Source organism: Phyllobates terribilis, unplaced genomic scaffold, assembly GCF_046119375.1.
Source record: "Phyllobates terribilis strain yellow unplaced genomic scaffold, ASM4611937v1 Scaffold_6__1_contigs__length_29720123, whole genome shotgun sequence".
Taxonomy (NCBI): Eukaryota; Metazoa; Chordata; class Amphibia; order Anura; family Dendrobatidae; genus Phyllobates; species Phyllobates terribilis.
The window spans coordinates 13,990,645-14,004,016 of record NW_027362766.1 but is presented as its reverse complement, the minus strand read 5'-3'; the positions used below and the strand labels follow the sequence as shown (position 1 = coordinate 14,004,016).

Sequence of the window (13,372 nt, the reverse complement as noted above, 5' to 3'; positions counted from 1 at the left end):
GTAGCAAAAAATAATGAGGTGATTATTATGGGGGACTTCAACTACCCCGATATAGACTGGGAAACCGAAAGCTGTAGATCTCAGAAAGGAAACAGGTTTCTGTCAATTATCAAAGACAATTATTTGTCACAACTTGTGCAGGAACCAACTAGAGGGACGGCCCTTCTAGACTTAATATTAACTAACAGGCCAGACAGAATAACTGAGGTGCAGGTCGGGGGGCACCTGGGAAATAGTGACCACAACATTATACAATTCCACATGTGCTTCAGTAGGTGCCCAGCAAGGGAGTCACAAAAACACTGAACTTCAGGAGGGCAAAGTTTGATCAGCTAAGAGATGCCCTTCTCCTTATAGACTGGGATAGTATCTTTAGTAATAGGAGCACGGATAGAAAATGGGACATTTTCAAAACAGTCCTACATAGTCACTGTAGAAGGTCCATACCTTATGGGAATAAAAGGGCTAGGAATAGGAGGAAGCCAATGTGGCTAAATAAGGAAGTCAAGAGGGCAATGAAAAACAAAAAAAGGGCTTTCGGTAAACTTAAACAAGAAGGCAGCGAGGAAGCGCTAATATCTTATAGGGAAAAAAACAAAATCTGTAAGAAACAAATAAGAATAGCAAAAGAGGAGACAGAGAGACTAATTGCCAAGGAAAGTAAAACCAATCCCAAACTGTTCTTTAACTATATAAACAGTAAAAGGAGTAAAACTGATGGAGTTGGCCCATTGAAAAATAACCTGGGTAAAATCATAGAGGGCGATGAGGGTAAAGCAAACCTACTCAATAGCTTCTTCTCCACTGTTTTCACAAAAGAAAACAATTTATCGGAGGAAATGCAGAGTGATAAAGTAAATCCTCCGCTAAATATCACCCACCTAACCCAGGAGGAAGTTCAGAAACGCCTAAATAATATCAAAATAGACAAGTCACCAGGCCCAGATGGCATACACCCCCGGGTACTAAAAGAATTAAGTAATGTGATAGACAGACCGCTGTATCTTATATTCAAGCACTCTTTATGGACAGGGACTGTCCCACTAGACTGGCGCCAAGCAAATGTGGCACCAATATTCAAAAAGGGGTCTAAAAGTGACCCTGGGAACTATAGACCAGTCAGCTTAACGTCTGTTGTGGGTAAATTGTTTGAAGGATTTCTTAGAGATGCTATTGTAGAATATCTTAATGATAATAACTGTCTAACTCCATATCAACATGGATTCATGAGGGATCGCTCCTGATGGCCTTCTACGAGGAGGTGAGCTCACAGCTGGACCGGGGAGAGTCAGTGGATGTTGTATACCTTGACTTCTCCAAAGCGTTTGATACCGTGCCACACAAAAGGTTGGTATATAAAATGAGAATGCTTGGTCTGGGGGATAATGTGTGCAAGTGGGTAAATAGCTGGCTGAGTGATAGAAAGCAGAGGGTGGTTATCAATGGAGTAAGCTCAGGGTGTGTCAGGGTTACTAGCGGGGTGCCTCAAGGGTCTGTCTTGGGCCCTATATTATTTAATATATTTATTAATGATCTAGTGGAAGGGTTGCATAGTAAAATAGCAATATTTGCAGATGATACTAAACTTTGTAAGGTAGTTAATACAGATGAGGACAGGGCACAGCTACAGGAGGATTTAGATAAATTGGGGAGTTGGGCCAAAAAATGGCAAATGGGGTTCAATGCCGATAAATGTAAGGTCATGCACATGGGAAAGAAAAACAGCAGTCACCCATACATATTAAATGGGAAACCGTTGGGGAAATCTGACATGGAGAAGGACCTGGGCGTCTTGGTTAATAGGAAATTAAATTGGAGTGCCCAGTGTCAGGCAGCAGCTGCGAAGGCAAATAGAGTCATGGCATGCATCAGAAGAGGAATAGGGGCATATGATGAGAACATTGTTCTACCTCTGTATAAAGCGCTGGTAAGGCCGCACTTAGAATATTGTGCACAGTTCTGGGCTCCGGTGCTCAGGAAAGACATATTGGAGCTAGAGAGGGTACAAAGGAGGGCGACTAAGGTAATAAAGGGGATGGAGGGACTAGAATACCCAGAGAGGTTGTCAAAATTAGGCCTATTTACATTGGAAAAGAGAAGGCTTAGGGGAGACCTCATAAACATGTATAAATACATCAGGGGGCAGTACAGAGATCTCTCCCATGACCTGTTTATACCAAGGATGGTGACAAAGACGAGGGGGCACACTATGCGTCTGGAGGAAAGGAGGTTCCTGCACCAGCATAGAAGGGGATTCTTTACGGTCAGAGCCGTGAGACTCTGGAACTCTCTGGGAGAGGAAGTGGTGATGTCCAACTCACTTAAAGAGTTCAAGAGAGGCCTGGACGCCTTTCTTGAGAACAATAAAATGACATCTTATGCTTAGTTAATTAATCCAGGGATTTAATCTTACTGCCAGATTGGTGTCGGGAAGTGAATTTTTCCTCAATGATGTAAATTGGCCTATACCTCATGGTTTTTTGTTGCCTTCCCCTGGATCAACGCTGCGGAATAGCTGCAGTGCACAAGAAATAGGCTGAACTGGATGGACGCTTGTCTTTTTTCGGCCTTATAAACTATGTAACTATGTAACTATGTAAATCTCTGCTTCTGTTCTCTGAATCTCTTGGCTTGGAAAGAGGGGGCCAGATAAGCAGAATTCGAGAATTTGAAGAAGAGGTAGTATGCAGTGATGCGCAACCGTTTTGTCTCTCTGAATCTGAAGAGGCGGGTGGGCCAGTGCCTATGGTCAGCAGCACACCTCAGTACGCATCTGATGATGAGACTCAGGTGCCACTTTCTGGTGCGTACTGTGCTGTCGAGACTACCCAGGAGAAGCAGTTGTTTGAAGAGGGTGGTGTAGATGATGAGGTCCTTGACCCATCATGGGGTGAGGGACAGGAAGGTGGTGGGAGCAGCTCTGAGGAAGAGATTCCCCGAACAGTCCAAAAAGGAGGGAGAGGGAGGGGGCAGACTTGGTTGCCTGTAGCCTCCACTTCGGCACCCATTAGGAGCATGGCTCTTCCAAAATCCAAAGCGGGCACTCCCAAGACTTGCAGTGCCTGGTCCTTTTTTGACACAGTTGCAGATGACATTTGCTTTGTCAAATGCAAGCTGTGTAATCAGAAGGTGAAAAGAGGGAAAAGTGTCAGCAACCTCAATACCACAAATATGTGGAAACATGTGCGGACCAAGCAAGTGGTGGAGTTACAAAAACACACTGAAGACCAAGGCCAACCTACAGCGCCACCTACCACCTCTTCAGCTCGTGTTGTAGCCTCTTCCTCCAGCTCACACACAGCTGGTTCGGCTTCCTCACAGGATCGCCATGGAAGAATCTCTGGCACTGTTGTACAGAGACACAGTGTAATTCCACCCACAGCACCACTTTCCCAGTCATCCTCACACTCCCAGGCCAGTCTACAGCCATCGTTAACACAGGCATGGGAGAAAAGGCGCCCATACTCGGCAAACCACCCCCGAGCACAGGCTCTGAATGCTGGCATTGCTAAACTACTGGCCCTTGAAATGCTATCATTCAGGCTGGTGGAGACTGACACATTCCGTAACTTTATGGCATTGGCAGTCCCACAATACAACGTGCCCAGCCGCTTTTATTTCAGCAGGCAAGCTGTCCCTGCCCTGCAACGTCATGTGGAGGGAAAAATTAAACATGCGCTACAAAACGCCGTCAGTAGCAAGGTCCACCTGACCACCGATGCGTGGACCAGTAAGCATGGACAGGGACGATACCTTTCCCTCACTGCCCATTGGGTAAATGTTGTGGAGCCGGGTACAGATCTTGAGAGTGGCGCTGTACGTGTTCTGCCAACTCCAAGGATTGCAGGAATCCAGTCTGTACACATTGACTCCTCCTCATACTCCAGTTCCTCTGAATCAGCGCTGCAGGAGCCGTCACGGTCTACCTCCACATCGACCCGTGAACCTGTTATGGTGACCAATATGAGCACAGCCGTGGCCAAACGTCAACAGGCCGTATTAAAATTAATTTCTTTGGGGAATCGAAGCCACACAGCGCAGGAGCTCTGGAATGCCATCAAGCAGCAGAGCGACGTGTGGTTTGTGCCAGCGAATCTCCAGCCAGGCATGGTAGTGTGTGACAATGGCCGAAATCTGGTGGCAGCTCTGGGCCTAGGCAACCTCACTCACATCCCATGTCTGGCACATGTGCTCAACTTGGTCGTGCAGAGATTTTTGAGGGACTATCCGGATCTTGATGCACTGCTTCACAAGGTCCGCATAGAGTGCGCTCACTTGCGGCGTTCCAGCAATGCAAGATCACGCATTGCAGCTCTGCAGCGCCGATTACGTCTTCCGGAACATCGCATCATATGTGACCTACCCACCAGGTGGAATTCAACGTTACATATGTTGGAGAGGTTGTGTGAGCAGCAGGCAGCAGCAATGGAGTACCAGCTGCAGCAGGCGCAAACAAGTCGCAGTGCGCGCCGTTCACACTTCACCACCACTGAGTGGGCCTTTATGAAGGACATTTGCCACGTTTTGCGTGCCTTCGATTATTCCATGCGGATGGTGAGTGCAGATGATGCACTAGTCAGCATGACTATCCCCCTTATCTGCCTGCTTGAAAAAACACTGCAAGCACTAAGGGACGAGGTTTTGGAAGAGGTGGAGGATGAGGAGTCATAAATGCCATCTGCTTCTCTACAGTCTGCGCAACGTGGTTCCTCACAAAGGCCTAGGCAGGGGACACTTTGTGAGGAGGATGAGGAGGAGTCAATGGATGAGGAAGACATCTGTCCAGAGGAGGGAGGTACACAATGCTCTAGTAGTCAGTATCTAGAGCGAGGGTGGGGTGATGCAGAGCAGGCAGAGATCACGCCTCAAGCAGGGGACAGCGTTTCTTGGCCAGATGGCAGTCTGCAGCACATGGTTGATTTCATGCTGCAGTACCTGAGAAACGACCGCCGCATCGCCCACATTCTCAACACGGCTGATTATTGGGTGTCCACCCTCCTAGATCCTCGCTACCGGGACAACTTACAAAGCCTCATAACACCGTTGAACCGGGAGCGTAAAATGCGGGAGTACCAAGACGCACTGGTGCATTCCATCATGTTCTCCATTCCAACCGAGAGCAGTGCTGCTAGTGCTTTACAAAGCAGCTCAGTGCGTCGAGGCAGTGGAGGAAGCTCTGCACAAAGAGGGAGCAGAAGCAGCGCCTCAGCACAAGGCAAGACCAGTATGGCTGAAATGTGGCAAAGTTTTGTGTCCCCGCCGCCACAAATGTCTACACCATCACAGACGGCTCCAGTCAGCAGGAGGCAACGTTTCCGTCAGATGGTGACAGACTACATGTCTTGCCCTCTTAGTGTACTCCCAGACGGCTCTTCTCCCTTCAAGTTTTGGGTCTGTAAGCTGGATACATGGCCAGAGCTTAGTCAGTATGCATTGGAGGTGCTAGCTTGCCCTGCTGCTAGTGTATTATTGGAACGCGTCTTTAGTGCCGCAGGTGGTGTACTAACAGACCGTCGCATGCGACTATCCTCCGATAACGTTGACCGGCTTACTTTTCTCAAAATGAACAAGGCCTGAATCTCTCATGAATTTGCCAGTCCTCTTCCAGAATAAATAATTGGTTGGCAACAGTATCCAGGTCTCCTGTTGTGTTCATGTTTCTACCACCTGAACTGTAATCCCTGAGCTCCAACACCGCCAGTTGGCGCTTGGAAGTGCCGTCTGCACAGTCAACACTTGCTGCCATGTTATTGGGGTTCAGTAACGTCAGCTGTTCCCCTACTGTGCGGACGGCAATTTCTCCTGCTCTGTCCACATTCTCACTACTACAGATTTTAAAGTTGCTCCAATTACACCTCTGGCTCCTCTGTTTTCAGTATTATCCCTGAGCTCCAACACCGCCAGTTGGCGCTCGGAAGTGCCGTCTGCACAGTCAACACTTGCTGCCGTGTCATTGGGGTTCAGTAACGTCAGCTGTTCCCCTGCTGTGCGGACGGCAATTTCTCCTGCTCTGTCCACATTCTCACTACTACAGATTTTAAAGTTGCTTCAATTACACCTCTGGCTCCTCTGTTTTCAGTATTATCCCTGAGCTCCAACATCGCCAGTTGGCGCACGGAAGTGCCGTCTGCACAGTCAACACTTGCTGCCATGTTATTGGGGTTCAGTAACGTCAGCTGTTCCCCTGCTGTGCGGACGGCAATTTCTCCTGCTCTGTCCACATCCACTGTATTACTGATTTAAAACCTCCTCCAAATACACCTCTGGCTCCTCTGTTTTCAGTATTATGCCTGAGCTCCAACACCGCCAGTTGGTGCTCGGAAGTGCCGTCTGCACAGTCAACACTTGCTGCCGTGTTATTGGGGTTCAGTAACGTCAGCTGTTCCCCTGCTTTGCGGACGGCAATTTCTCCTGCTCTGTCCACATCCACTGTACTACTGATTTAAAACCTCCTCCAAATACACCTCTTGCTCCTCTGTTTTCAGTATTATCCCTGAGCTCCAAAACCGCCAGTTGGCGCTCGGAAGTGCCGTCTGCACAGTCAACACTTGCTGCCGTGTTATTGGGGTTCGGTAACGTCAGCTGTTCCCCTGCTGTGCGGACGGCAATTTCTCCTGCTTTGTCCACATCCACTGTACTGCTGATTTAAAACCGCCTCCAAATACACCTCTGGCTCCTCTGTTTTTAGTATTTACCCTGGGCTCCAATACCGCTAGTTGCTGCTCAGAAGTGCCGTCTACACAGTCAACGCTTGCTCCAGTGTTATTGGGGTTCAGTAACGTCAGCTGTTCCCCTGCTGTGTGTCCGGCAAATTCTCCTGCTTTGTCCACATCCACTGTACTACTGATTTAAAACTTGCTCCAATTACACCTCTGGCTCCACTCTGTTTTTAGTATTTACCCTGGGTTCCAGCACCGCCAGCTGGTTCTCGGCAGTGCCTTTGGATTATGTGCCTCCTTCTCGGTATCCAAGTTCCACCAACGTCCGCTGGTCCTTGGTAGTGCTTTCTGGCACAGGTACCTCCTGCTTAGTAACCAAGTTCCAGTACCGTCAGCTGGTCTTCGGCAGTTCCATTGGCTCTTGTACCTTCTGCTACCCATCCGGGTTCCAGTACCGTCAGCTGGACCTCGGTTGTTCCATTTGCTCTTGTACCTTCTACTACCCATCCGGGTTCCAGTACCGTCAGATGGTTCTCGGCAGTGACTTTGGCATGGGTACTCCCTCCTGCCCAGCCTGGTTCCAGCACGCCAGCTGTTTCCGGGTAGTGTCAACGTCACTTTGCCTCCAATGCGTTGTCCTGTCGTGTTGCGGTCGGGTTAGCCGACTCTATGGTGCCTGCAGTTTAGGTGATTTCTATGTGGGCTGCGGGATCTGGCAATGAAGGCTGGTTCCATAGTGGCAATAGGACAAGCACCCCCTGTAGGACTGTGGGTTTTGGTAACTGCGGCCGGCTCGCGGCCTTGAACTTTTTTTTACATGGGTACCTTCTGCTACCCATCCGGGTTCCAGTACCGTCAGCTGGTTCTCGGCAGTGCCTTTGGATTAGGTGCCTCCTTCTCGGTATCCAAGTTCCACCAACGTCTGCTGGTCCTTGGTAGTGCTTTCTGGCACAGGTACCTCCTGCTTAGTAATCGAGTTCCAGTACCGTCAGCTGGTCTTCGGCAGTTCCATTGGCTCTTGTACCTTCTGCTACCCATCCGGGTTCCAGTACCGTCAGCTGGTCCTCGGTAGTTCCTCAGCTTTCTTGTACCTTCTGCTACATTTCCAAGTTCAAGCTTTTTGAAATGGTTCTTGGTAATCACTCTAGATCTCCCTGACGAGGACCCTGAAGACGAGGACCCTGAAGACCAATCCTAAGAAGACGAGGACCCCGAAGACGACGACCCTGAAGACGAGGACCCTGAAGACCACCCTGAAGAAGATGAGGACCCTGAAGACCACCCCAAAGAAGACGAGGACCCTGAAGACCACCCCGAAGAAGGCGAGGACCCCGAAGATGAGGACCCAGAAGACCAACCCGAAGAATACGAGGACCCCGAAGATGAGGACCCCCGAAGACGACGACCCTGAAGACCACCCCGAAGAAGACCAAGAAGATGACCCTGAAGAAGTTGACCAAGAGGACAAAGAAGAGAAGACAAGCACCAAGATACAGAAGAACAAGAGACAGAAAACCAAGAAGCAGAAATACAAGAAGTTGCAGAACAAAAAGCGGAAGAACATTAAGCATAAGACTAAAAATCAGAGCAAAAGATAATATCTAAATTATAAGCAGAAGATGACTAAGCAGTGTATGGGGGTGAGTCCGTTCCTCCTCGTGGTGCCCCTGGAAAAGACCTGCTGCTGCAGGCCAAACTGAACGCGGACAAATCCTGTTGTAAATCTTTTGCGACGGGCAGAACGAAAGGTGTAATGTCCAACCTTTTATAGATAACAACTACAGGAATGCCTGCCACAAATAAGAATATGATGAAGAAGAAGAATATGAAGAAGATGAAGAAGTAGAATATGAAGAATGTAAAAAAAAATAGTAATACGAAGAAGGTGAAGAAGAAGAAGATGAAGAAGGTGAAGAAGAAGAGGATGAAAAAGATGCTGAGGATGATGAAGGAGAAAGTGTGGGAGAAGTAAAAAAGAAGGTGAAGAGAATGGAAGTAGTGAAACATAAATATCTGACAAAATATAAAAATACTTAACATAGTCAATATTTCTGTAACTCAGAACGTCTTAAAAAAAAATATTAATTCCTGCTATTCCATTTGATTGGGCTAAACCTCTTTGCCTTTATTGTCTCCCCCACCTCCCCCAATACATTCTACATTATTCTTAGTTGTTTTCCTTCATGTAGAATTAACCTACAAGGAAAGAAAGGGTTTATTTTCATTCCGATATTTCTGTCCCATTGACTTGCATTGGTTTCCGGTATCGGAATCGGCGATATCCGATACTTTTTCGGTATCGGTCCGATCCAATCCGATCCGATATTTCCCGATATCGGAAGGTATCGCTCAACACTAACTATGAGTACAATCCCTGGCAAAAATTAGGGAATCACCGAGATCGGAGGATGTTCATTCAGTTGTTTAATGTTGTTGAAAAAAAGCAGATCACAGACATGGCATAAAACTAAAGTCATTTCAAATGGCAACTTTATGGCTTTAAGAAACACTAAAAGAAATCAAGATAGAAAATGTGGTACTCCGTAAGGGTAATTTTTTTCAGACCAAGCAGAGGGTGTTCAGTTGCCAAATTTTGCTGCAGAATTTGTATTCAGAGCCTTGTCTAAGTGAAAGCAATTAAGCCAAATAAATTGTAGCTTTATCAGTAATTTCCTGCTTCCTCTTATTAATATTACTAAGCCGAGAACATGACACAATGCATAAAGGGAAGGGTAAACCCGATGCCACCGGTGAGATAGATGTATTACAACTATAAAAATCTGTAACGCGTAATAGAAGATATTAAAAGCAAGTAAGCAGATAACTTTTTTCATTGCGGTGACGTGAGCCTCAACAATCCCAGATCTAAATTCTTCACTGTTATTATGTATCTGCTCAACATGTCTACGAAGAGATAAAATGATATTCACAGCCGAACCGAAAAAGAGAAAAAGGCAAAAAGAAGATAATAAAACATAAGGTGTAAAGTAAGGGAAAAGTTCTACGAATATGCTGCCTGGATCGGGTAGAGTATACGTCAAGTTTTGAAGTTGCATTTCCGTCAATTTCACCGCAGCGGGAGCACTTATAAGAATGGAAGCAAAGACAGATGGAAGAAGGATCCGTGGGAACATCTCGGGGAATCCACGCTGAATATATGCGTAAACCTTGTGGTTGCTGTTCACAATCTTCAGGCAAAAGTGAATGGCGAGGAATGTGGAGAAGAGCAACGTGCAGAATATTACAGACAAGTACAAAATGTTAATGGAGTGTTTGGACTGTTGTAAAAGGGAATGGAATCCTGTGATCACAACTAAGTCAAGGCTTACTTGAAGGACTCTATGAATAAGGATAAACAGACTAATTCCGGAGATGAGTTGATCACTTATATCAAGTTTTTTGTTCTTGATCCAGTCCAGAATATTCACAACCAATATGAACATGAATCCAGGGAACGTTATTAATATAGAAATCAGATTTATAGCCAATATGATGATGTTAAGAAACGCCATATAGGTATTAATACCGGCACGCTATATCGAAAGCATATAGTCTTGAAGAAAAGCTTTTATTCTGCACACACATAAGAGAAGCTGAAACGGAAAATGCAAAATCCTACAACTGGATATGCGAAATGCAAATATGTTTCCATGATTAGATAGTTTGGTGGAATTTGAATGTATGTCAAGTCAAGAACACCTTTGTGATCAGGCCGGAATGCGCCTTAAAGACTGGCCATTTTTTTTGGTGTTTTTTACTCTTTTCTTTTCAGTACTATTTTTTTTTAATCTTTTCATTCAATGGTTTTCATTGTAGCAAACAAACGTTAATATCACGGGGTATGTCACTGAGTAATTAATATATTTTTCTTTGTGAAAAAGTAATTTTTTGTTTTGTAATTTATTTATATTTTTTTTTACTGTTCACGTTTCACCTAAATAACCTGTCAAATGATTTCTCCAGTACTGTGGATACTTAGTTTGTGTATTTTTTAATGTGTGTAATAAAATATATTTTATGCTAAAAAAGTTTTATATTTTTTTTGTTGATTTTTATATTTTTTTTTCTGAAGTTTTATGCATGATTTTATTTTTTTTACAAAATTTGTTCCCCATGATGATGATCATATGTTCTCTGGTCCTAGATGCCCCGAAGCTTCTGTTCACTGCATAGTGCTTACTGAGAGATTTGTAGAATGTAAAATAGAAGATAGGAGTGGTAATAAACCACTTCTGTCTTCTCCTCAGGCTACATTGCAGTAGCAGAAGCTTTAACACCATGCCATAAACTTACAACAGCATGAGGCTAATGGTTATTAATGGTTGTCTAAGGAATTTTCTGCCACGTTGAATGTACTTGGGCACAAAAATCATCATATATCTGCTGCTGACAACTCACTGTGCAATTGCCGACCAATGGCATCCCTGATGTGCTTGATGGGAGACAAGTCTGGAGACGCTGCAAGCCATGGTAGCATGTTTAGACCATGCAGGCTGTTCATAGTTGCATGAGTAACTTGCAGTCTTGTCACGTTCCTTTGTAGATTCTAAAAGTGCAAAGCATATCTGTCCAAAAAAAATTATAATTTATTTTTTCTTTATTTTTCTATTTGTAATCCTACATTGTGCATGGCACCATTATATTTCTTAACTTCAGACAATAGGACCTGCAGTGGATTCAATACAAAAGTTCCATAAAATCCCATGGTTTGTTGCGTCTGTATTTCCGATGACATAGGTCGGTGAATATTTGGGTTCGTGTCTTCATAAATGTTTTGTTTACTGGATAATGCTAATTTATTTCCTAGCGATTCGTGGGTCTTTCCACATTTTGTCTCAGATCCCTTTTTAATACCTATTTTGTCTCCTTTTGAGGGGATGTTTTAGATTTATATAATTTTGATTTATCAGATTTTCTGATAGTTTTGATACCCACTCTTGTCAAACTCAAAAGCAAAGTTGGAATAGTAAAGTCCAAGCGTGCTATTTACGGTAAATGTCCTTCAGACATTATCAGGTGTGGTAAGTGTAATGCAACGCTGAGTTATTGGTGTTTACTTCATTTCTATGATTCATTCATCCCTGTAAAGCGTGTATTCTCATCTCTGCAACTCTGAATTATTGGTATATACGTCATCTATCATACTGAATTTGTACCCTGATGATTTTCTCAGTTTATGATCCATGCTGGTCTGTAAGCTTGTTTATTTCTCTCTGGATTTATTGCCTCCTACTGTTTTAAGCTAGTTGATTGGTGACGAGCTAAGAGCAAACTCTCCTATATATTCAGACACAGCTTTGGGGAAGTATTTATGAATATAGGGGGCATTCATTTCCATTTTATCCAAGTACCATTTTTCAAAGTGCCTTGCAGTTAATCATGGCAGTTAGCCAGGACAGGAGACAGGTAAGGCATACAAAGAAACCTACTTCCACAACATTTACATTGCAAGAAATAAGCACCATATGTATTTGTATCATTTATATTCTGGCTGTTGCATTCACTCACATCCACCGTCCTTACACACATTCTTTGTACTCCATCCATATTGGCCCCTCTCTCCTCTCCTATGTACAGCACTCACGCTCTTTTCACAATCCTAAACTGCACAGATCCATATACTCCCACCATACAACACCAGTAACGCTCTCACAAATCACTTAATCATCTGCTCACTCTCTCTCTATCCTCCTTCTACTGGTCGCAGGAGACATCTCTCCCAACCCTGGCCCTTCTTGTAATAGTAAGTCGAACCCCTTTCCTGCTACACTCAGAAACCCTTCTAATCTCATTAATATTCCCTGCATGCCTTCTGTCTCTTTTAATTGTGGCCTTTAAAATGCTTGGTCAGTATGTAACAAACTCTCCTACATCCATGACTTTTTCCATTCAAATAACATTAACCTTCTGGCTCTTATTGAAACCTGGATCTAGCAGTTGGATGCCAACTCTGATGCTGCTCTCTCGTATGGTGGCTGCAGTTTTCACATACCCCCAGAACTGAAAGCAGACAAGGTGGAGGTGTTGGTCTGCTGCTATCAGCCAAATGTACCTTTCAGGCTATCCCCCAAAGTACCCTCACTTATCTTTCCTTTTTTTTTGAGTTCCACACTGTCAGACTCTACTGGCCCTTCTCCCTGTGAGTGGTGGCTGTGTATCGCCCTCCGGGCCCCTTCCGTCTGTTCTTGAATCACTTTGCTACCTGGCTTCCTCACTTCCTATCCTATCCCCACCCTCATCATGGAGGACTTCAACATCCTAATTAGTAATCCACTCTCCCCATCTGCCTCCCACCTTTTATTTCTAACCTCCTCCTTCGGCCTTTCACAGATTACCAACTCTCCTACTCACAAAGATGGAAACACGCTGGACCTGATCTTCTCCTGGCTCTGCTCCGTGCATGATTTAACTAACTCCCCTCTCCCACTCTCTGACCACAATCTTCTTTCATTCTCTGTCAATAAATGTCAACCCGCTTAGGACGCCCCCACTTACCACACTTATATAAATATACATGCCATTAACACCCAGAAACTGATCGCCTTTTCTCGTGGTCAAGAGGGAATTTTTCTCTGTGACGCAAATTGGTTGAATGTGTCCTGGGGTTTTTGTCTTCTTCTGGATCAACAGATTTAGGCACAGGGATTTTAAAAATACCATTATTAGTATCAAAAGAGTAATGCAAAATCTAAAACTAATTAAAAAATTATAAA

The 13,372-nt window shown here is 44.8% G+C and overlaps 1 protein-coding gene across 1 annotated transcript; it reads right to left on the bottom strand.

Moving 5' to 3' along the window:
- Positions 1-9,238: 9,238 nt before the first annotated feature.
- Positions 9,239-10,171, bottom strand: LOC141152661 (taste receptor type 2 member 8-like). The gene has a single exon (XM_073637218.1). It carries the CDS (start codon positions 10,169-10,171, stop codon positions 9,239-9,241), a length of 933 nt encoding a protein of 310 aa, XP_073493319.1.
- Between the last annotated feature and the right edge of the window lie 3,201 nt (positions 10,172-13,372).